Genomic DNA, 25549 nt, shown 5'->3' on the forward strand with positions numbered 1-25549 from the left:
AGTACTAATACTCACTCTGTTCCTGTGAGCATTGACTGATGCATACCGCACAGTCCCTCTAAAACCAGCAACAGCTCTGGGCTATCAATACAACAGAGGGGGAGAAATTCTGTGTTACACTGTGTTAGTTAAAGATATACATAAAAGCAACACTACAAAAAATAATGTAGGCCTTCTACTCTGGAGTCTTTCTCCGTTAAGAATGCACAGGTCTGTTTGATCTATATGTTATTGGGGCAACATGTTTGTATAATAAATAAAATTTAAATGGGTATGGTAAATAAGTAAACACATCTTGAACATGTTTTAAGTAGTTCAGAAATACTTTTCTATTTAACCAGATTTATTGACTATCAGCTGCTGTGAATCAAAAGTGGTGAAAGTGCTTTTGCACTCAGGACCTGCTTGCAGGCTTTACAATAGGCATCTGGTTAGCCACTGCGAGAAGAGTTTACTAGACTGGATGTGTCCAGCAGGGCCCTTCAGTTCTTATTCCAATAGTTCCATTTTATTCAATCTTAAAGAAGCCATTTTGTTATTTCCCTTTTTTCTCAGCAGCCAAATTCCAGTGCATTTTACTTTAAATGCTAATTTCCTATTCGCTCCACAACTAGGCAACTAAGTGCCCAGACAAGCAAAAAACCCTGTCCTCTTCATACAAAGCACTTTTTCAGTTCTTTGCAAACATACTCCTAGTTGCTCTATGCAAAGTACTAATGCTCGTTGCTAATAGAAAGTACAAGCAGCTCCAGACATACACTTTTTTATTCCTTATTTTGGGAGATCAGGGAATAAGGCAAAAGTTCCATCACAAGTCAGCAGTAGCCAGCACCTTTTTATTTATTTATTATTCTATTTACATATTTATATACTGCTTAATAGGGAGTGGGTGGCGCTGTGGTCTAAACCACTGAGCCTCTTCAGCTTGCTCATCAGAAGGTCAGCAGTTTGAATCCGAACGACAGGGTGAGCTCCCGTTGCTCTGTCCCAGCTTCTGCAAACCTAGCAGTTCAAAAGCACACCCAAGTGCAAGTAGATAAATAGGTACTGCTGCGGCGGGAAGGTAAATGGCATTTCTGTGTGCTCTGGTTTCTGTCATGGTGTCGCGTTGTGGCAGAAGCAATTAAGTCATGCTGGCCACATGACCCAGAAAGCTGTCTGTGGACAAACGCCAGCTCCCTTGGCCTGAAGCGAGATGAGCACTGCCGCCCCATAATCGCCTTTAACTGGACTTAACTGTCCATGGGCCCTTTATCTTTATACGGCTTAATACTAACACAAAGTGCTGAACAAAAGCAAAATACTAATTGTTCTATAGTATATGAAACTGAAAAACAGTGATGCAGTACAAATTAATCAAATAATTAAAAAAAAACCCACCAAAATCCAGAATCACATTTTGGAAACATATTGAGACAGGGATCCCTTCCCTCCTCAGCCTCTAACTTGCCAAGGCATATTCTAACTCACAGTATGTAACATTCACCCAACCTCTGTTTTTCAATTACACAAATTGTACAAAATTCACTACTCATGCTATATCACTCATCCCATTCTATTACCACACCTCACACAAGCGAACTAACCTCCCAATCCCTCCTACATCTCGCACTAAATCACCAAACCACTAACATCAATCACTCCTTACACATTATTAAAAATGTACAGCAACAACACCAAGGGACAATGAACCTACTCACTGACACAATTAACTCACTTTTATGTGATATTAAACCATGGTTTAAAACAAAATGTTACCATGGTGCTCCCCTTCCCTCTGCTCCTACTGTGCCAGACAAAATAAATCAGAGTGTGGCTTGTCTTGTTATCCAAACCTGGCCTTGTGCTTTCCTTTGCTCAAACAAACAAGTAATAAGTGAAAAAGAAACCTTGTTTACCACTCATGGGGGTTTTGGGTGAAAGAAACCACATGCTTATATTTGTATGACATGACAAGCCACACTTTGCCTATTTTGCTCAGAGCATAGCAGCAAAATGAGGGAGGATTACCCTGAAAACTTTGTAACAGCACATACTAGCATGCTGCCCATTAACATTATAGAATCATAGAATCATAGAGTTGGAAGAGACCACAAAGGCCATCCAGTCCAACCCCCTGCCAAGCAGGAAACACCATTAAAGCATGTTTAAACCATAGTTTGGTCCCACTCACTTAACCCTCGGACGATTGGCCAGATGAGAATTTAGCTCTCAGATCTCTGGCGTAATGCATCAAACATGGATAAAACAGTTCAGCCTGACAGTTATTTTAAAAGCAGTCCAATATATCAAAATTAAAATTATTAATAAAAAGTTTTATTAAAATTTCTTACCGGTCTGACATCCCCACATGAATTTGTAAACTGACGCGCCAAGCCAAAATCCAGCATGTAACACTTCCTCCAAGTGCTAGGGAAACGTCCCATAGCAAAGTTGGACTGGGGAGGAAAAAGATGACATACTGATTGATAATACCATAGATGTTATTCAACAACAATCTCCACACAAGACAAACGCTGAATACAACATTAAGGCTGCAATCAATTACTTAAACTACTCTGCATAGGACTAACACTGGATACAATTATTAAACTTTTGGGTAGACATGCATAGGATTGTGCTATTCAGTCATGTTAAACAGAACATCTTAATACTTTGAAATAAAGTACAGAGTAATATATTCTCAGTGGATGCAATCATCTTAGGCTTTCCTAAATTAAGAACTTACTTTTAAAACCAAAAGCAATTATTATTTGCTAGATAAGACCATTAGAGTTAAAGAGTTCTAATGTTACTGAAAATCAATATATAAAAGAAACAATCATGGATTAGCTTTTAAACTATGCACTGTCATCTTAATAGTTTTATATCCAATTTTCAGATTATTCTAACTGCACAATCACCCCCTAATAAGTGACAACAGTTGAAACTTAAATGCTTGGCTTTGACAAAATTTGTGGATAAACTCACTGGCTTAATATCTCTGTGTAAAAAACCAACAGAATGAATGCTCTCAATAGACTCTAGAATTTGCTTGCCAAGTCGCAAGGTAGTACTGATTGTGAAGGTCCCTCTAGTTTGGCTTCGACGCAGATCGGCCAAGTTCCGACCCTGAAAAAGCAAGGAAGTAAAGTACTTTCAGTGGAAATTTCCCTCTGCCCATCCAAAATGAGGAAGACAGACATTTCCAATAATATTTACTTTTTTCATTTAGGTTTCATAATCATTTTATAATGGGAAAAAAATAAACATTAGGATTTATTTATTTTTTACATTGAACTGATCATGAAGAGAATAGGGTATCAATTAAGCTATAAAAAATTTTTTTCCAAGAGGTGGCCCAGATCACAAGGCATGATAAGCTGTAGCAGCAGTAGCAGTTGTTATTATTGCGTTTGGTAGTTGCTAAACCCAAAGAAGTCTCAAAGCAATGTAACAGCAAGATACGCAAATTAAAAGTAAAACCCAAATTAAAAGCAATGTGCAATACAAAATTTATAAATTGCATATCTAACAATACAAAAAGAAAAAATCTATTCTACCGCTGTAAAAGAGGAGCAGCACAGTAGAGGTCAACTTAATCTTCAACAGACTGGGTAAATAAACCTGTACTAGCCTGGTGCCGAAAAAAATGACAAGGATGGTGCCATGTAGATTTTCCTGGGAGATAGAGTTCCAAAGACATGGAGGTACCACTAAAAAATCCCATTCTTGTTTAGCTACCCTCTGCAATTGCTTCAGATAAGGCACATGGAGAAGGGCCTGTGGTTTCTATATACCCTTCTCCTATCAAATAAGCAATGTTACATTAGCTGGACATGCTTTCTTTTAGGGGGTTGTGGAGATTTAATTTATATCTGTGAACATCCTTTTAGAGCAGGGGTTGTCAACCTGGTCCCTACCGCCCACTAGTGGGCATTTCAGGATTCTAGGTGGGTGGTAGGGGGTTCCATGGGAGAAGCTGAATCCTCCTTCCATTGAGCACTGGTGGGCAGCAAGGAAATTTTACCATCAAGAAATATGCATTAGTGTGCGGTAGATATAAAAAGGTAGACTACCCATTTTAGAGAATGAATAAATGTAAAAAACTTACCTGCAACTGCATGACCACATAGTTGAATCTGTCATTCCTTCCACAGCCAATGAATTTGCAGACATGATCTTTTCCTGCAGAAATAAAATACACTTTTTAGAGAAGCCTGTCCTAAAAGTCAAGGGACCTTCCTGAATGGGGTGCACTGTGTCTCCGAGGGCTGAAAGGGAGATAAGGCAAAAACTGGGCAGAGACTCCCTCTCACCGGACATGCCTCCACCCTATTTTCAGCAATTCCCTCCACCCCAGCACACCCCACTCAGGAGGGTCCCCAGTCCTCAAGAGAGACTTTTCAGGAAGCTGCTGGGGAAGAAGGTGGTAGAAAGATTACTTTTCACTAACCCCACTCTCCCCAAGTGCTTCCCTAAATCCCTAAATCTATTACTTACATTTCTGGGTGGCAAAAAAGGAAACAGAACTGAAGGAACAACTCATTGACATGTGGAAGAAACTTGTCAAAAATAAAAACCACTTTGTCTCTAATTCTCTGCACCAATTCGTAATTAAACAGTGCCTCATTATCCAAAAGTTGTTAGCATTCATGAAAGTAAACATATTTCAGTGTTAACATTTTTTAGTTACTCTTAAACACCTCACCCCATGACAATGCGGCATGAAGATGAACATAAGAAGGGCTTCCCACTGCCTGGATTCGAACATAGAGTATACCCAATTTGTGATTTGCAAACATGGCCACTAAGGTGCAACAAAAATGCTTTTTGTTGATAATTTAGCAACACAAGATTTTTATCTGAGGTGAAGCAGGAGAACCAGGAGAAACGTACTGCTGCGACAGGCAGGAGCAAAAAACTGAGGGGAGTGTGCCTACCTCCCACAATTCTTCTCTCCAGCCTGTGACCATGTGACAAGGACAGGGCCGTCTTAAGCACCTCTGGCGCCCTGGCACCGTGGTGCAACGGATCCCTCCGGCAGCACCCGCCGCCCCGTTTTCCAGCGTGGCGGGCGGCCAGGCTCAGCGCGCAGCTGCCGAGGGCACTGCTGCGCGACGGGCAGGCGGGTGGGCTTAGCGCGCAGCGCTGCTGCTGAGGGCGCTGCTGCACGGCCGGCGCCCCCCCTGGCCGTAGGGCCGGCCCTGGATAAGGATCAACATAGACCATTGGCCCCAATATCCCAGGAAGGTAAAATTAACAGCTACCACCAAGATTATTGACACACTTACAAAATTAATGGTCTGAAAAACATTTATTTTTACTCTGCTTTGTTTTGGTTCTGCTGCACCACAATTTATGCCTCTACTAAAGTGAAACCAAAAGCCTGACCAGATACATGTTGAGAATCAAAACGGATACATGTTGAGTACAGTCATACCTCGGTTTAAGTACGCCTCGGTTTGAGTATTTTCAGTTTAAGTACTCCACGGACCTGTCTGGAATGGATTAATCCACTTTCCATTACTTTCAATGGGAAAGTTCGCTTCAGGTTAAGTACGCTTCAGGTTAAGTACGGACTTCCGGAACCAATTACACTCATACCTCGGCTTAAGTACGCTTCAGGTTGAGTATTCCACAGACAGTCTGGAACGGATTAATCTACTTTCCATTACTTTCAATGGGAAAGTTCGCTTCAGGTTAAGTACAGGCTTCCGGAACCAATTGTGTTTGTAAACCGAGGTACCACTGTATCAAAAATGTTCATACAGCTTAAGCTTTCTTAGGGTGACCAGGTGAACAAACGACACCTGTTGAAATTCCATCTACTACAGAACTATTTAAATTTTAGGAACACTGTCAGGGAGAGTAAGCTAGGTCATCCTGTAATTTCAGAAGTTGCCCAGGGATTTTGTGGTGATCAAAATATTTCACAACATTTTTCAAGGACAGCAGTCATAGGTTCACATCTCAATCTGCCTCGCACATTCTCTCAGAACAATACTTGCCATTTTTTCACCTACCTCAGATTTAAGGCACATCATCAATGTGAATCATTATTATTTTAAAAATCAGTAAAAAATCTTAATTCTTCCTTATTATATTTGGAATCCATACTGACCAATATAGTATACTTTGAAACACCGAGCCTATCAGATTTCCAAGAATCAGACATACATTCAGAACAAGGATCTTTTATCCTCCTTACCTTGCAGTTTTTTCAACACAGCTACTTCCATTTTCAGAACCTGCTTTGGTTGCTGAGCTGACTCGACTTTCAATGCAACATTGTCTCGGGTAAGCAAGTCCATCGCATCGTAAATTTCTCCAAACCCTCCACCTCCTATCTTTTTGAACTGGAATGAATAAGAATATTAAATCTGCATTGTTTAAAAAATGCTGAACTTTTGAATTAACAAGCCTAGATTATGAATATTATCTAGCCACTAAATCTGTTATTAGGTTATCTCTTTCCCTACTTAATGTAAGACTCATTTTAAAATATATTTCTTAATCTATTAGCTACTGTTAATGTGACAAGAAATCAAGCCTTTAGCACACTGGTTCTCAAACCTTTTTCTCTGGCCCACACTTTCAGAATAAAAAATTGCTTGCGCAACACCCATTTTTTATTGATAAGAAATACATTGGAACACAAAAAGAAACAACTCCTAGCATTGCTTGATTTATAACATGGAACATAACTCCTTTATAATATGATCATAGGACATCCAGAAAGTATAAAACAATACAGCTACGTAAGAACATAAATCATTCCCAAAATATAATTATAAATAAGTCTCTATCACATGTACCTTAAGTATGTATACAAACTCAATAAGAAGTGTGAGCTTGCCTTTGCCAAGTGATCTCATTTAATTTAGGCCCAATTTGAGACAAATAAACTCTCATTTCCTCATCAGGACAAAGATATTTCATATTTAACAGAGCTGACACTTGCCATCCTCTTCCGTCACACCAGTGTTACTGCCATACCAGTTTCAGAACCACTTTGTGAACCACTGCTTTAGTGTCATTTGCCCAGTCCAGTGGAACACCCTGCCAATATAGATTCAGTGGCTGCCCTCTGTGCAAACTGTTAAATGCCTGCTGAAAACGTTTCTATTCCGCTAGGCCTATGCAATCTACTGATGTTTGTTTTTAATTTCTTTTGACTTATTTTTAACTTTTTCTAATTCTATTGTTTGGTGTTTTATATTGTTGCAAACCACTATGATATATATTTACAATACAGCGGTATATAAATACAGTCATACCTCGGTTTACGTCCGCTGCGGTTTGAGTACTCTCGGTTTGAGTACTCCGTGGACCTGGAAGTGTTTACTTCTGGGTTCCGCAGCGCACACATGCGCAGAAGCGCTCTATTGGCACTTCGCACACGTGCGGAAGCCCCACTCCGTTTAAGTACATTTCGTGGAGCGAACGACTCCTTGGAACCGTGTACTTAAACCAAGGTACCACTGTGTATTTATAAATACAGGTAACAGGCATCTTATGTGAGGTTTTTGTTCCACAGGGCCACATTAAGGTAAAGATGAACAACAGCCAGCAGCACTTTTAAAAGTGCTTTTCAAGCTGAGGAAAACCACTTCACTTACCTAGAGCCACTATGCTCAATGTCACAAATAAATAAACTCTCAGGAAAGAGTTAATTCTTTCTTTCTTTGACACTATCAATGTGTCAGAAAAGACCAGCACACCAAAGTACAGGCAAGGAGACTACTAACTTGTGTATTTATTTGCAAAAAAGGGGACCAAGAGGGGGAAATTTCTCCAAATCTGTATTACTATGCTTTCATATATTGCTAACAGTATGCAGTTTGTGACTATGTCTTCCTTTTATTTGGTTCCTTGCAATTTTATTTCTTTTTATTTAGTCTAGTGCTTTCATATATCTGGGGAGGAAATAAGAAGGATATAATATACTTACCACTTTCCATCTTTCTTTGACCAATACTCCTACACTCAGGATATCTGGCTGTTCCCCTCCTCCACTCATTGCAATCTCCTGGGGTGGTGCAGCTGCTATGCAAAGCCTACGTCAAAAGAGACCGTCCAGCTCCCAAAGGTGGCTTCCATTTAAGCAGAGGCTATAAAGATAAACAGCAATACTTATCAAGTTCATAACCAAAAAATGGCAAAACAAATGCCTTCCTAACTCTATTGTAAGAAAGTTATTTTTCAATTTTACAATTCAGAACTGAAATAAAATTTCAAACAAAACAAAAATATTTTAAAATATTTTACTTAGTGAAGTCAGCTTGCTGCTGTGTGTGTAAGTACGTTCCCTTAGGAATAAAAGTATCTGCAATAGATACCTTTTAAAAAGTTGTAAAGCTTTATGGCAATTGAAGAGTGTTATCCTCACCTCAAATGAGCAACATTAGAATATAACAATAATTCTTCCCAATTCTTTCATAAGCATCAAACTAACTCTTATAACACATCTGTGGATAATCCATTATCCTTTTAACACCCCATATTATATGCAGGAGGGTTAAGTTGAGAACCATTGACTTGTACAAGGCTAAAAAAATGAGGTCATGGCCAAGGTTGCACTCTCTACATAAACCCTTACCATATCAGCTTTCCTTTATTCTAACTCCTCTCCTGACCTTCAACACCAAATTATTTCATCAGAGATTGATAAAAGTTTCTTATTCCCCGCCAGACCACACTGTGAAGTCCATTGAAATAGATTGTTTTATCCTTTAGGAAAGCTGTATTACAACCTATATAATAGGACAAAATATACCTTCTATCAATAATGGATCATTGACAGCTACAGGAGAAACCACTATACAATTCAATGGAGAAAAATACTCACACTATTATTGATGCAAAATTATTGTAGGTGTCAGATACCCATTGATAGCAAATCTACAGCTCATGTGCAGCAACCTTTAATCTTGGAGGCAGTTCACCAGTAGAGTCAGGTGCTTATATATAAACAAAGATCTTCCACAGTTTTAGTAGCTCACTAGGCCACTTGCTATAGACAGAGATATTGTGGGTGGGTAAGTTTGCAACAGGTCTTAGACAGGATCGCACTCCCATAGCAGGATGCAATATGCAGCTGGAAAAATTGGGGAAACTCAAGTGGCAACAATGGCCAGAAGTGATTTTTACCAGCTTAAGCTCATACACCAACTGAGACTATCTGGAGAGCATGGAGCCTGCCTCAGTTGCCCATGCACTAGCAGTATCCAGGCTGAACTACTGTAAGGCACACTTTAAAGACTGAGGCAAAATGTGCCTAGCTATTGGTGACGCCAAGGCAAGTGAAACAAGCAGCACCTATATTATACCAAAAGAGGCCAAAGATGATGGACCACAGAACAACCCCTATAATCGTGTCTCATATTCATCAAAAAAAATTCAAGACTTGAGCTCCAACTGTTGGCTCAACTGTTTTGACAACTGCCTGCAGCTCCACAAACTGCAACCAAGCTGAAGGGTGCTATCATTGGGTGAAGGATGTTTAGAAGAAGTTATATCAATAGACTGCATAATTTTCATATCCGAGCACGATTCAAAGTCTTGGTGTTGAGCTTTAAAGTCCTAAATGGCTTCAGCCCTGTATACCTAAAGGAGCGTCTCCACCCCCATTGTTCAGCTTGGACACTGAGGCCCCAGCTCCAAGGGCCTTCGGGCAGTTCCCTCATTGAGAGAAGTGAAGTTACAGTACAGGGAAACAGGCAGAGGGCCTTCTCGGTTATTGCATCCACCCTGTGGAATGCCTTCCCGTCAGATGTCAAAGAACTAAACAATTATATGAATTTTCGTGGACAGCCCTACTTTGGGAAGCTTTTAATGTGTGATGTTTTGTTCTTTTATATTTTGTTGAAAGCTGCCCAGAGTGGCTGGGGTAACCCAGTCAGATGTGTGGGGTATAAGAAATGATTTATTATTATTATTATTATTATTATTATTATTATTATTTTATCTCCATAACATCTGAATCAGAAGAGGCCACACAGCTCCTGGACTGGTACCTGGACACAGTGGTGCCACAATGCTGGCAAAATAGAGGCACTCATGCTTCAATCTGAAGAATTGGCACTTTTACATGTGCTGCACAATACTCATTCTGCAGCTCTAAGAAATTTCTCTTTTAGCATGGCATTATCTATACTCTCTGCCTACTGACATCAGACAAATACCTTCCCTGTACTCTTTTTGGAGCCTGCTTTAAAACATTTTTGTTTAGGTAGGCCTATGCAGACATATAGAAGCATAGAATCGTAGAGTTGGAAGGGACCCTGAGAATCATCTAGTCCAACCCCCTGCAATGCAGGAATATGCAGCTGTCCCATATGGGGATCAAACATGCAACATTGGCATTATCAGCACCACACTCTAACCAACTGAGTTGATGCTGACACGCATTCCTTTTTTCCTGTTAATTTTAATTATTTTTAAATGTTTTAACTGTTTTTATTTATAGTTTTACTATTTCTTGTGAACCACTTAGAGGCTTTACTAAAATCAAGTGGTATTTACATTTTGTTAATAAATAAAAATAATAATTATTGTTATGAATGTGAATGGGCACTTGCATTGGGCTTATGGACCTCCTCCTCCATGCACAAAGGGAGGAGATCAAAAGCTTCTATTTGCTGTTCGCAACAAACTGTCAGTTCCCATTTTACAAGAATATGAGGAACTGTGGCTTGTTCAAGCTATTGTTTGTGTTCCTGTCCCCAAAACATGTGCTTTTATAGCATGGAAGAGATATAGGAGGATTTCTAACCCTGTCGGCAAATATGCCTGAAAAGTAGCTCTTGCCAGGGTCATGCTGGGATGTGTCATGATGATTTACACTGCTGAATGCAGTATGGTGGATTTGTGACCACCTAAGTAGTGGAATGATACCTTGGAGACATTCTGCCATCACCATGCATTGATTGGGGATATTCTACCATCACCATGCATTGATTGGTTGCTTCTATCCATGAATGATGAAATGGTGGTGATGCACCAAGCTACAATTAGTATGTGTCTGTAGTTTAAAGCAATATCATTTTGCCTTTTCTGCTAAGCACATGTCAAATCCTGACTTCACTAAGCTAACATTCCACCAGTATGAAGGCACCATAGGTTTGTTTCTCCCATAACCTATTGCTGGAGATTTGTTGTAAAATAACTAATACAAGTTCAACATAATATTTCCATACATACTGCTTTGGAGCAGACAATTATTAATGATTCTTGCTCACCCATAAACGAGAAACAAAAGAAACCCATGTTTATATTTATTGAAATCACAGGCAGACTACCAATGCAAGAATCACAATAATTTTACAATAATTTTTTCCTCTCAGATTTAACTGACTTTGCTTGACCTCCATATAGAGGAGTGTGAAAGAACTACAGATACTATTTATAACAATGATTTCACATATCTGTAGCAACTACTGCAATTATGGACAACTACTTAAACTAACCATGTAATCAACTACCAGAAATGTTGTGACCATTGTTTTAGCATTCTCAATATTTAATGACAGGTGGTGAGTAAAAATAAACTGTCTTACAAATGTCGAGACAGGAGAACAAGAAGCCCAAAAACAAGAATCTGGGAAGCTATTAAGAAAAGGATCAATCCCTTTTAACCTATTAGGAAAGGAAACACTGCAGTCACCTTTACAAAACAGCAAAATCCCCTATTAAGCATTGTGTTATTTTGTTTAAGAATATTTATAGCCTGCCCTTCAACTTGATAGATCCCAGAACAGGGTACAAAATATAAATTCATAAAATCACATAAAATAAAATGCAACCATAAAACCAATTCAAACAGTTTGAGCAGTTAAAACAATAGAGCAGGCAATCCTATCACCACAAAACAATATACTAAAATTCTGTATGTGCCTGCCTGGGAAAAAGTCACTACATATCCACCAACCATTGTACACAGAGAAGAGCTCCTTGGAATATCTTAGGGCATGGAGATAAGCTATGGAGATCTTTGGATCTCAAGTGGTTTATCACTTTATGGTAAACAGCACCAGCAATTTGAATACAGCCCAGAAGCATATAGGCAGGCAGTGTATCTCCTTCAGAATCAGTATGATGAGATTTCATTTGGATGAACTAGTCAACAGTCTTACAGCATGTTCTGCTTGAACTGCTGCTTCTATCTCAACTTCTTCCCAACACAAAACACATTATAGTAACCAAAATAGGAGCTTACCAGGGCATGGGTCACTATGGCAAAGCCATCTCTTGTCAATAAATGGCCATAGCCAATGAACCAATTGAAGCTGGAAAAAGACACTTGGTGTCACTGAGGTCATATGGACTCAGTGACAAAGCTGGCTCTTGAAGTACCACCAATCTACATACCTGACCCCTCAAGGAGAAGGCAAGTCTCTCTAAAGCAGGGTGTGAAGCCGGTTCGGTTCCTGGATAAAAGAACTACCTACCCACAACACCTCTTTATTATAGCAATTCCATTTTAGTTTACTGACATTCATCCAGCCTATTGTTTTTGTTATATGCCAGCTAATGCAGACACTATTTTTCAAGTAATCAATACTAAAGAATGTAGCCATCATCCAAAGATATGTCCCAAGAGCTAGCTCATTCCCAATGAAAGTTTTGATGTTGCTCCCTTTGAACACAAGATTCCTACACTATAACACAAATGGCTTTTGAAAATCTAAGCCAAAAGCTTCCTTGGACATGAGGAACCAGTTAACAGTTCTTTTAATTCCAGTATTGCAGCATCAGTACTATTGCTACCTCCACACTGAATTTTCCATGAAGAAATTATTTTAAAAACCCACACCACTCTTGAGAAGGAAGAGAGATTTCTAGTTTTGTAAACAACATAGGTTCTCTTCAGTGAGCTGTAGTGCCTTCCATATTGCATCACAATTCATACAGAATAAGTGTGGACATGCCTAGACCCCACTCACTTTTGCCAACAAGTACATCCATGTTGAATGACATTTCATTGCCCAATCAGGCAATGAAATCAGAGCTACACCAGGTCACTACAATCCTCACCACAATGCAACTCCTTCCACACCACAGGAAACTAATGCTACATACCAAGATGCAAAGGTGAATCATTAAGGCTATATGAAGTACAATTACGTAATCTTAAATTTAGGAAAATATGCTCGGGTCTGCAGTTGCCCTTCCATGAATAGAAGAAAGGGCTCCTTCTGCTTATGGAAACGGCTTTGCTCCAGCTGAGATTTCTACTTGCAGAATGAGGAAGTCAACTCAACCTTTCCCCCACAGTCCCACACCACCCCTCCACACTGTTTTAGTGTCCCCCACAGAAAGAGAGACCTCCTCCACTTCTATCAGCAGGTGTCTTATGAAGTAAGTTCTGTTCATAAGATCTCAGGATTCAAACCAGAATTGGGGCAGAAGGAATATTTTTACTGAAAAGTATTGACATATTCCATCCAGTGTACTATCCAAAAAAGAAACCCAACACACTAGCACTAGCAGATTTTACAATATATGTTTCCAATAAACTTAAAGCAATGTAAAGTTTTTCAAATGTTATTGGTAGGGGTGGGGGGGAACTTGTTTTTATGGCCCACGTATCAAAGACTACTCAAATATAGTAATCATTAAATCTAATTAAAAACCAGCAATATATGAACAATGGGATTCTTCCAAAGCTATTTAAAAAACCCAATGTTCTGTCTCTTTAAGAGATGCTAGACACAGCTTCTCCAACAGAAAAACAAGGAATAAATCAATGCACTGCATAGTTTATGTCAAGCCATTATAACACACCAGCTTTCCGTTTTGCAACTTGTGATAATTGTATTCTGCTGCCACCGCCACCACTCCTAAAATAAAATTCTAGGGCTGTGTTTTTAGTAAGGTCATGTGAACCTTACACTTAGAACAGATCACCTCAGTCAGATTAAAATTTTAGTCAGCTGAGAGATACAGTCACAGACAAAACTGGTGAACTGGAATATGGTAGTCATTCTGAACAAGTTATAATCTGTTTGTATTTAACGAAGCTTTTATCTGATAAAAAAGTATATTAAGTTCCAAACATATATTCCTTGTATTTTACCAGCCTAGGAAGTGTTTTACACTTTTCTTACTAAATTAAGAAGCAATGTGCAACTTGTTTATTCCAAACTCAGTTCTTAAAAGTATAGAGATGTTTTCCCTAAGAAGATGGTGTCAAGCTGCATCCTCACCTTCACACCAATCCCATTTTGTGCATGATTTTTTTTCTTGAATGGAATCTTAGAAGACACACAGCACATCCCACCCTTTCAGATTCTGCAATAATTCCTTCCAGTACCTGCCCCCGCCCCCCAAAAAAAATTATAGCCCAGACAAGTAAAGCATCCCATTCCTTGTTTTCCACATGCTTTCTTAAGTCAGTCTAAAGGACTTCAAAGCTCCCTTGTTTTTTTGAACCTCAAGAGAACAAGTGATGCCAAATATTGTCTTTCATGATTAGGATAATTTTTCTCTTTTGTCTTGGGACATATCTGCATAAGTTTCTTCTACTTCCCATATGAGCACACAACCAAAGAAAGTCAAGATTACTATTCACAAGACATGATCAGAGACCAGGGATCAGTTCCAAACATTTAAAGAAAGAATCCCACTGAAAATATTTTGAAACAGCTACTCACAGAAATTTATGTAAACTCAAGCCTTGGCACATCTCACTTATAATTTAAACATTGATTATCAGTGCCAAGAACATTTGATATAGTGCAGGATATTCTGCACTAATATCAGACTCTCTTTCTCTGGGTAAGTGCTATTCTGTCATATTCTTTACTTCACTGCTTTCACCATGAAAGTTTTCAACATTGTGGTTGGGCAAAAAAAAAGTATTCTAGATGACACAATATATAAAATATACTGCAAAGGTTTTTGAAAGTTACGGGTCCTTTGAAATATTCACCTTCATTGTTGTGGTTCACTTGATACTTCTCTGCAAATACATTTTCAATGACTGGTTTAAAGACATCAGAAAAAAAATCTTTATCTCATTTTACACACCTTGGGCTGCAACCCTATGCACAGTTACCTGGGAGTATATCCGTTTATCTCAGTGGGGCTTATTTCTGAACAAACATCAACAGCAATAAACACAAAAGCTCAAGACCACACTAGGCAAAAAAATGTGAAATGTATATAATCTTTATAAGAATAACAATGAATTGTTGGCTTAAAAACCATTTGGTATGTCCCAATCATAGAAGCAAATTTAAAACATTACTGTACCTGCTATAGCCTAAAATAGCTATTTCCTGACTAATCAATATCAGAGCAAGTTTATTCATTTCATGAAATTTATAAATTGCTTGATTATTTATTTAAAAATCTGAAGTTATCTACATATATTAGTCTTAAATAACTTGTATGGTAGGATATATCTGTGATGTATCTTACTGTTACTAACAGAAAATGCTAATCTCAAAGCATCTATATTTTATCTACATTTTTAAACCTACCAATACTTGGTGCTATACTTAACCATCCCTCTTGCTGTTTCATGGCAGAAAGACACAACATTGCCAACCCTCTAGCAGATTTTCCCTACACCCATTGCTGGCAGTCGGTCTCTTTAAAGATCTCTGGCAGAGGACCATACCTCTCTCTTTTAAAAGAAAGTACGTATCTGTATTCATATCTTCATGCAACTGCTGATAGCAGCGGCAATGTTTAGCCTCAGCCTCCATCTGCCTGTATGCCAGAGCATATTTGTATGACTAAAGGAAACACAGAAGCATCAACATTAGCAGATTTACAAGTCAAGCAGCCTAGTTTTCCCCTCGGGGAGCATTCTCCTCACCAATAAATGAAAGAAAGGCAGGGAAAGCCAAACCTTAGCAGAAATAAGCAAAAGAGCTCTTTCCCCACCACCCCGCAGAGCCTCTATTTTTGCAGCAGAACCGCTCTCAAACCACGGGAGCATCACCTGCCATCTCATCGGTACCAGGCAGGAAACTTCTGCGATGCGCCTCACCGCTGCTGCCCAGTTACCAACCACCCACAAGGAGCAGCTATCCCGCTCCCCAACCCTGCAAAGCGAACAGAGGGGCCTTAGGAGAAGACACACCAGAAGTGGCCAAGCGCTGCCAGATCTTCTCCCATCCGAGGCTGGGAGATGATTCCCTCCCCCCCTAATAATGCAGCATCCCCGCCCCCCTCCTGCCCCTGCACGGGAAAGCGGGATAGATAACCCCCGGGACGAAATTACGGGTGGTTTACTGATGCTCTGAAGGTTACCCTCCATGTAGCCTCCTCCTTCTGCGATTCCAGAAACCCGGTGCTGCTCCCTCCACTACTAAGCTCTACCAGAGGCGCATCCCGCGAGGCCCCGCCAACCCCCCCCCCACCGGCGCCTCCGAAGCAGCATCCCTCCCGCCCCCGCCCCGACCAGGCGGACCGGCGACACTTGCGCACACCCCGCCGAAGCGGCCTCTCGCTGGCTGGGGAGGCGCTCCCCCACCCCTTGCCCCGCTCAGCCCCTGAGGGGAATCGCCTACCTGGAACGCAGCGGCCGGCGCTCCTTCCCCCTCAGAGCGAGGCCGGCGCGGGGTTCACTCTTCCTCTCGAGGGCCTCCGAGGAGAGAAGGAAACGCGCCTGAGGTGGTGGTGGTGAGGCGATATTACCGGTTGTCCCGCGGCGCCCTCCGGTTCAGCCCGGCGCAGCCCAGCAGCAGGCTCCTGCCCATGGCTTGCGAGCAAGCGGCGCCGTCGTCGCCTCCGCCGCCGCTGTCTCTATGGTGACTGCGGGGCCGGGCCGGACTAGGCGCAGGGACCGGCGGGCGGGGCAGCTAACGGAGGTTAGGAGGAGGAGGAGGAGGCGACAGGCAATCCAGTCAGCGGCTCAGCGGCAGTCGCCGAACGGCCGTTGTCCCTGTCGCTGCAGGGTTAACTGCTTCGTCGCCAACTCTCCGCCGCCTCAGCTGCAGTCCCCGCAGGACGCGACTGGCCCGTCCCCCTCGCTCCTCGCTCGCTCTACCTTCGCAACAAGCCCCCTCCTTTTCCCTTGCCCTCCATCCAAGGGCCAGTGAGCCAGCTATTCCCTCAAGGGTGCCCGCCCACCCTCCCGAGGCCTTGAAACGTTATTGGATCGTTCGCGAAGAGCTCGTTGAGCAGATTGGACAGCGGCCCCATCAGTCGTCCCGGCGGGCGGCCGTCTCTTAGAAACGCCGCTGTGCTCACGTTTGCTTATGAGGCGAATCCAGCGAGTTTGTTCGTACTGCGCTGGTCTGAAGAGAATTCTGGGAATTGTAGTTTAGCCTGGCCTTTGTCGGAAAGGGTTTCCCAAATGGTAGCTTGCAGAGAGGTGGTGGTTGGTGGCTGCCTCATGGGGGCTTGACAGATGGCTGTCGATGTTCTCTTACACGCTGGGGTTTCCTCTTTTTTGGAATATTTAAGTACCGAAACACACGCGCTGGTAAAAACCATTTGTTTTCCCGTAACAAAAAGGGATATAATGTTTATTGCTATTAGCCACTCAAGATTAAGGCTACAGAACTTGGAAGCCACTAAACTGGGAAATATACTGAAAAATAAAATGTTTTTGGTGGGGTAGGTCTTTAGTAAAAAGTGCAATAAATGTTTATGCGGAATATCCGAAGTAAGCTGGGAAAACCCAAAGAGGAAAAACCTTGGGCTCAGGCTCATTAAAAAAACCAGGATCAGTGTGCAATGGCAGTAGACACACACACAGAAAGGGGTTGAAAAGATAACTGCCCCACATTCTTCCATAATTTTTGTGGAAGGAAATTTCTGTGTCCTAACATGGTCCACCAGCCCTCAGTTTCAAGATACAAGTTTGGGGAGCAAAGGGGGCTTCTGAACAAAACAGAACAGCTATGTTTCAAAAATAATGTGATTTTAAAAATACCAATATGTACAACACATTTATACATAAATGTGCATAGAGAGCTTTTTAAATCCTCTACATGAGTCAAATCCTTGGGTTGTGTAGTGGTTAGAGTGCCAGACCTGGGAACAGGCCTGTGCAGAGATTTTCTGAGACCCCAGGAAGGGAGTTCAGTTATAAACGGAAACGGAAAAGGAGCTGGTCTCTGGGGGGGTCCCTCGCCCATCTTAGACCTCCGAGGCCTGGAGCAGGTGTAGCCTACTGGGCTGCCTGGGAGACCAAGGTTTGTATGTGACCTTATTCACTGGCGGCAGAAGGGCATCAATGCCATACCTGAAGCCTATACCAGATTTTGGTAATTTAGCATACTTTTTTTAAAAGTTATATTCCAGCACATTACAATATACCAACACTGATATATTTTTAAAAACAGGGTGGGGGGAGGCAGAATCTATATTTATAAGTTTATAATTAGTCCATTTATATTACAGAACTTTAGGGTGGTAGGAAACTGTTCCGCAATCTGCCCAGAATGGGTTGATTCCTCATTTAAGATGATAATACAGGAAGCCTCCATTGTTTAAAAGTACTAGGGTGCAACAAAAAAGATAACAGAGAGGCATCAAATTTCTCCCAATCATTTTACCATTTGATACCATACGTAAATGCATACTCTGTGTAACTGTGGAGCTAAGCGTTTTCCCAGACAGAATTGTAATGCATTATACCCAAATTCATTTCGGAATAAAATAAAGCCTTAGGGAAATTCTTTGTCATTGCTTACCGCTTCCTGTGTAAAACAATATCTTGCATACTCAGCTTGGAAGATTGTATTTAGGTCAAATAGCTTTGCTAGTAATTCTAGAGGTCAGAAAGCAGACTTAGGACTGATTGCCTTAAGTCAGGGGTCAGCAAACTTTTTCAGCAGGGGGCCAGTCCACTGTCCCTCAGACCTTGTGGGGGGCCAAACTATATTTTGGAAAAAAATTATGAATGAATTCCTATGCCCCACAAATAACCCAGAGTTGCATTTTAAATAAAAGGACACATTCTACTCATGTAAAAACATGCTGATTCCCGGACCATCCGTGGGCCGGATTTAGAAGGCGATTGGGCCGCATCCGGCCCCCGGGCCTTAGTTTGGAAACCCCTGCCTTAAATCATAGATTATCATTACACAGAACACAATTTCAAAATATAATTTGTTGTTACTCTCATTTATTTCCATATGCAAACTGGTAGCCAAAAAAATTATTCCAGAACTTTAAAATTAAACACATCAATAATAATTTTGATCCCATGATTCAAAAAATCATGTACACTTGATTCCTCCTGCCACATGCGCAGTGATGGATGCCACAAATTTCTAGAGCCATAAGATATTAGAACAATGTTTTGTTTTGTTTTAACCATATTTAAGGAAAGGAGGAAAGGTCAGGGAAGGTGAAAAAAGGAGATGCAATCCAGTTGTGTGGCAATAAATTTTGAGCTACATCCAAGTAGAGTGAGAGTCCTAAAATCTAGCCAGTTGGGTTGGTTATTTCACATACACACACCCACACCCCTCCAAGAGCAGCTGTATATCACATAAAACACTTTTCTGATTAACAGTGGTATATAAATACTTAAATAATGGAACAGCTCTGCCAGCAGCATGTTCTGCTGGTGTTATCTGAGGTGTGCGTAGCTTATGTTCTGCTGGTGTAGTAGAGTTTCTACTGACTCCTATAGCCCCTCATCAGTAGATCTAGATGAATGTTTACCAACCTGGTACCCTCCAGAGTTTGACCACAACTTCGAGCCAGCAGGGCCATGGTGATGGGAGCTGTAGTCCCAAACATCTGGAGGGCACTCTAGGTGGGTGAAGACTGATCAAGAGTATAGACCTCTTCCCTTAATAATTTTGAGGGGGTGGGAGAGACTCTTATAGTCCAGGATAGCACTATTGTCATTGCACACTGACTCTTGGATTTAGTGTCTTGATTGATAAGTACTTAGCTAGAAACTTTACAAGATCACTAGATATTCTTATATCGTGCATGGTAAACCACTTAAGGTACCAGTTGTGCCAGCTCTGTTTAGGGAAGTTTTTAATGACTGTTTTAATGTATTTTTAATATTTTGTTGGAAGCCGCCCAGAGTGGCTGGGTATAAATAATAATAATAATAATAATAATAATAATAATATATTATTATTATTACATTTTTAGCTTTGTTTTTTGTTTATTTTGTTATGGTTATGTGTTGGTTTTAAATTATATTTTATATGTTATGTACAATATCCTGGAATCTTTTAGTTAAGGATGATTAAGAAATAGTTTCAATAAATAAGCTGAAACAAAATATTGTTTGAACAGTATGCTGCCTTCTCCCCTGCCCCCTGCATGCCTTTATTCTGTTGAGATTATGGAGGGGTGGGCATTATTATCATTTATTAAATTTCTATACTGCCCTTCGGGGTGGTTTACAATACATTAAATGTCAAAAATTTAACATCTCACTTAGAGTTGTGAGCATGGGAACTGTATATTAAGGCAGTCTGACCCCACAGCTTGGTGCCTGCCCACCCCCGTGTCATTGGACTCCAAATTCCATCAACCCTAGCCTGTGTTGCCAACGGGCAGGGATGAGGAGAGTTGTGGTTTAGCAAGGTCTGGGGGGACACCAAGTTGTAGAAGGCTATATTAAGACACAACCTTGATGGCAGAAAGTGAAGAGGAATCAAAGAACCTTTTAATGAGGATGAAAGAAGAGAATGCAAAATATGGTCTGAAGCTCAACATCAAGAAAACTAAGATCATGGCCACCGGTCCCACCACCTGGCAAAAAGAAGGGGAAGAAATGGAGGCAGTGAGAGATTTCACTTTCTTGGGTTCCATGATAACTGCAGATGGTCACAGCAGTCACGAAATTAAAAGACGCCTGCTTCTTGGGAGAAAAGCAATGACAAACCTAAACAGCATCTTAAAAAGCAGAGACATCACCTTGCCGACAAAGGTCCGTATAGTTAAAGCTATGGTTTTCCCAGTCGTGATGTATGGAGGTGAGAGCTCGACCATAAAGAAGGCTGATCGCCAAAGAATTGATGCTTTTGAATTATGGTGCTGAAGGAGACTCTTGAGAGTCCCATGGACTGCAAGAAGATCAAACCTATCCATTCTGAAGGAAATCAGCCCTGAGTGCTCACTGGAAGGACGGGTTCTGAAGCTGAGGCTCCAATACTTTGGCCACCTCGTGAGAAGAGAAGATTCCCTGGAAAAGAGTTATGTTGGGAAAGATGGAGGACACAAGGAGAAGGGGATGACAGAGGATGAGATGGTTGGACAGTGTTCTCGAAGCTACCCACATGAGTCTGACCAAACTGCAGGAGGCAGTGGAAGACCGGAGTGCCTGGGGTGCTCTGGTCCATGGGGTCACGAAGAGTCGGACAAGACTAAACGACTAAACAAAAATATTAAGACATAAGATAAATGGTTGTGAGTGCCACCTCTGTAAGAAAGGTACAGATACATGTGAACAGAGGTATAAAGGAGATTCCAATGGGATTTTTATTGATGGACAATGGGAGTTGAGAAAGTGCTTGTGGGAAGGGGAGCAGTAACCGCAGAAGTATAGAGCAAGGGAAAGGGGAAAAGTGTCTCGCCTTATGTCAGAAAATAGTGTAGCATAAATCTCCTTACTAATCATAGGCTTAACCTTTAATAAGACCCACTGAAACAAGAGTGGAATTCTACAGATATGGGACATCTAACCCATTACATCACGAAACCCATTACATCACGAAATTAAAAGACGCCTGCTTCTTGGGAGAAAAGCAATGACAAACCTAGACAGCATCTTAAAAAGCAGAGACATCGCCTTGCCGACAAAGGTCCGTATAGTTAAAGCTATGGTTTTCCCAGTAGTGATGTATGGAAGTGAGAGTTGGACCATAAAGAAGGCTGATCGCCGAAGAATTGATGCTTTTGAATTATGGTGCTGGAGGAGACTCTTGAGAGTCCCATGGACTGCAAGAAGATCAAACCTATCCATTCTTAAGGAAATCAGCCCTGAGTGCTCCCTGGAAGGACAGATCGTGAAGCTGAGGCTCCAATACTTTGGCCACCTCATGAGAAGAGAAGAATCCTTGGAAAAGACCCTGATGTTGGGAAAGATTGAGGGCACTAGGAGAAGGGGACGACAGAGGACAAGATGGTTGGACAGTGTTCTCGAAGCTACGAACATGAGTTTGACCAAACTGCGGGAGGCAGTGCAAGACAGGAGTGCCTGGCGTGCTCTGGTCCATGGGGTCACGAAGAGTCGGACACGACTAAACGACTAAACAACAACAACAACCCATTACATATCAAAGCATAGCTTATTGCAGGCATTATTCAGCATGGCAAGGTAAAAGGACAAACTCCTTTCTTGTGTCATCTGGAAAAGTTTGGTTGTAGTGTACATTTATGTCACTAATGTCAAAATCTGCAGCAATACAGTAATAAATTGTTTTTTAAAAAAAACAAGCGAGGAAACAAATTCTCTCAGCTTGGTTCAAATTTAAGACAAAATCCTAGGACAACATAGATAACAACCATGTAAGTGTGCTAAATTCTTAGCATAATTGAATCTAACTTGGCTTGGCCATGAGATCATCAGCTGACTATTTGTAAGATGGAACAAGCATTCACAATATCATTATACCTACTCTGAGCAGTGTTTGCTTTACAAAAAGTCAGAAAGCCGCGGTGTCATCGCTTTATAAATGTTAAAAAGCTTTTGTCTGTCTTAAGGGACTCTATTTAAACCATGCAGTTGTGCAACATATTCTTAAACACAGCATAGCATAGCCTGCTTCATAATAACATCAATGTCCAGTTGGGAATGCTTTCTTAATTAATGTTCAAAAGACAGAAAGTCCCATATACATTAGCTAAAGACTAATAAATGTCTCAAGTGGCCAAAGAGGGCATGTAAACCAATAAAACAGACCTTGTCGAGTATTAATGCTGTGCTACAGGACTCATGTGTCTCCAGACTGAAAGAGGAAGGAAAATAAGTGCTGCAGATGGGAACAGCACAGGGAGAAACAAAGAAAGTGGTCCCATTAATTATGCTAAGCCCTCAAGTCTCTTCCATTAAATGACAAATTTGTCCGTTAGAAAGATTGCCTGGAAGATATGAACAAATACATTTTTTTTAATGTAGTAAGAAATAGAATATAGTTGAGTAGAAGGACAATATAGCTTTCAGTTCAGTTTATACTGTAAATAATTTAGGGCATTTATTTTACCATATTTATCCTCATGTGTGTGTCTTACTCATCCAGACTTCCTTTTGTGCCATGTTTCTAGGCACAGGTCTGGGCTTTAAAGTTCTGTGTCCAAGTGATTGTATTTTTTGTCCTGGGAAAACTCATGTTTTACCACCAAATTGGAACAAATGCAGTGCAAAAGGAAGTAAAAGGCTTACAGAATAAGATGAGACAGTTAAGAGAAGAGTGGAAGTGTTTTGGAGAATATCTTAGAGGGTATAATATTCAATTCAACCTGCAAGTGGAAGTAAACATGAGCAGCAAATAATATCAAATAAAGGAAGATCTGAGATAAAAATGGATAGAAGATCAGGATACGCAGCTGATAGAATGCCATGGAGAGGTGGACTGGGAAGTCCTTAGGAAATGGATATGTAATGGCAGTGCTTTTTTCTGGGGGGGAAACTAGGATACACATACTCCTAAACATTTCATGAATCTAAGTTTGGCCTCATTGAGGGGCAGTATTTCAATATGAGTAGGAAAATGAGAGCACCCCGAAACATTTTTTTAGAAGAAAAGCATTGTGTGATGTATGTACAACAGTTATAAAAATGCATAAATATGTGTGTATTTTTAAGGATAAGCCACCATAGACAAAGAAAAATCCATGCAGGTGCCCAGAGCCTATTCAGATGTTACTTAAAATCATAAAATTGTAGAGTTTTAAGGGACCCCAAGCATCATCTAGCCCAACTCCTTCGATGCAGGAATCACAGCAAGGGATAAATGTACTCCAGGTTCTCTCTTACAGTCGCTCGTCCCCAGTTTCTTAACTACAAGAAAGCAGTAAGTTCTGGTTGTCATAGCCTGCATCAATTTATCTGAGTGCAGAATCTCTCCAACTTGACCCCTGAAAGAATGGGGGAAGAGATGGAATTTTGGCCCCAAAACAGCTGGAAAACCAAGTTTGGGAAACCCTGCTTTACAATAATATCTGTATTGCACATAATTTTTTTCCCTAGTGTAGACTGAAATCATCCCACTTACTTGGGAGTAAGCTCCACACACACACACAACTATAGTCTTTTAAGAACATATCAGAATTTGGCTCATATTTGTACAATTTATGTATAAATTTGCTTTTTGAATTCATATAGAATTCACTTTTACTGAAGAAATAAAGCTTTCAGTGGCTACTAGCCATGATGGGTATGTTCGACCATCATTAGCAGAGAAGGTTGATAGCCAAAGAATTGATGCTTTTGAATTATGGTCCTGGAGGAGACCCTTGAGAGTCCCGTGGACTGCAAGAAGATCAAACCTATCCATTCTTAAGGAAATCAGCCCTGAGTGCTCACTGGAAGGACAGATCCTGAAGCTGAGGCTCCAATACTTTGGCCACCTCATGGGAGGAGAAGACTCCCTGGAAAAGACCCTGGTGTTGGGAAAGATTGAGGGCACAAGGAGAAGGGGACGACAGAGGACGAGATGGTTGGACAGTGTTCTCGAAGCCACCAAAATGAGTCTGACCAAACTGCGGGAGGCAGTGGAAGACAGGAGTGCCTGGGGTGCTCTGGTCCATGGGGTCACGAAGAATCGGACATGACTAAACGACTAAACAACAGCATACCAGTTGCTGGGAATCCTAAGTGAGCAGAATACAGTTGCATTCGGGTCCTGCCTGCAGGCTTCCCATTAGCTCCTCTGGTTGCCACTATGAGAACAGGATGTGGGATTAGATATGGACCTTTGCCCTGACCCATCAGTAATGTTCATCGGGTGAAGACTCCCCCACCCTCTCTCTGGTGTGTACAGCAAATGCAAATGTTACTTGAAATGCAGCTGTGTTGGGGGGCAACCTTCCTGTGTTTAAAGACATTATTCTACATAGCCAAAAAGAGGACGAAGAAGGATAATAGAGGAGAAATGGAGGAGAGGTTACAGTCAGAAGACAGGTGAGAAGCAGGGAAGTAGAGACAATTGGCAGGGTTACCAGCAGAGAGAATTTGGACACTGGCTGGGGAAGAATTTTTAAAGTAAAACACACAAGTGGATTTTCATGCCAATACTGCCATCTATTGTTTTGTGTCTTTCACTGCTAACAAGGACAGGAGTCAACAAAACAGGAGCACATACATTATTTGTTATTTGCCTTAAGGTATTTGAAGCCCTTCCTAGCCCTGATTCCTGAGCGGGGTATTTTGGTAGACAAATGTTTTAAGTGCCATACTGAGTTAAGGTTTCTGAATGGTTTCCCAGAAGAAGGAATTGTCCCTTTCTGAACAGCAGCCTGTCTATATTATTTTTGGTGTAACTTGCAGGCTCCACTTCCATTACAGCGGTTTCCAGCAAAACGTCCGCCATTAGATTAGGCAACCTGAATGGAGAAGCAAGCCGATACCTCCCTCCCAGTCTACAAATAAAGCAAATTCATGCTTCTGAAAGGAAACACTGTGTTG

General features: G+C 41.1%; 1 protein-coding gene across 4 annotated transcripts in view; it reads right to left on the bottom strand.

The window, feature by feature from the left end:
- Positions 1-17012, bottom strand: part of TTBK2 (tau tubulin kinase 2) — a 50859-nt gene extending 33847 nt beyond the window's left edge. For 2 of the 4 annotated variants that reach the window (XR_004692427.2, XM_035112462.2), the window contains exons 1-7: positions 16506-17012; positions 7934-8093; positions 6191-6338; positions 4094-4167; positions 2971-3111; positions 2334-2438; positions 16-81 (exon numbers count right to left, since the gene is read on the bottom strand). Coding sequence is in view for 3 of the 4 variants with exons in the window: in XM_035112462.2 (XP_034968353.1) it covers positions 16-81; positions 2334-2438; positions 2971-3111; positions 4094-4167; positions 6191-6338; positions 7934-8002 (603 nt within the window). In the remaining variant the exon portion in view is untranslated. The remainder of the gene's footprint in view (positions 1-15; positions 82-2333; positions 2439-2970; positions 3112-4093; positions 4168-6190; positions 6339-7933; positions 8094-16505) is intronic. The other 2 variants (XM_035112474.2, XM_035112481.2) reach the window with 1 other exon arrangement.
- Positions 17013-25549: the final 8537 nt, after the last annotated feature.

Source organism: Zootoca vivipara, chromosome 1 (genome assembly GCF_963506605.1).
Source record: "Zootoca vivipara chromosome 1, rZooViv1.1, whole genome shotgun sequence".
NCBI lineage: Eukaryota > Metazoa > Chordata > Lepidosauria > Squamata > Lacertidae > Zootoca > Zootoca vivipara.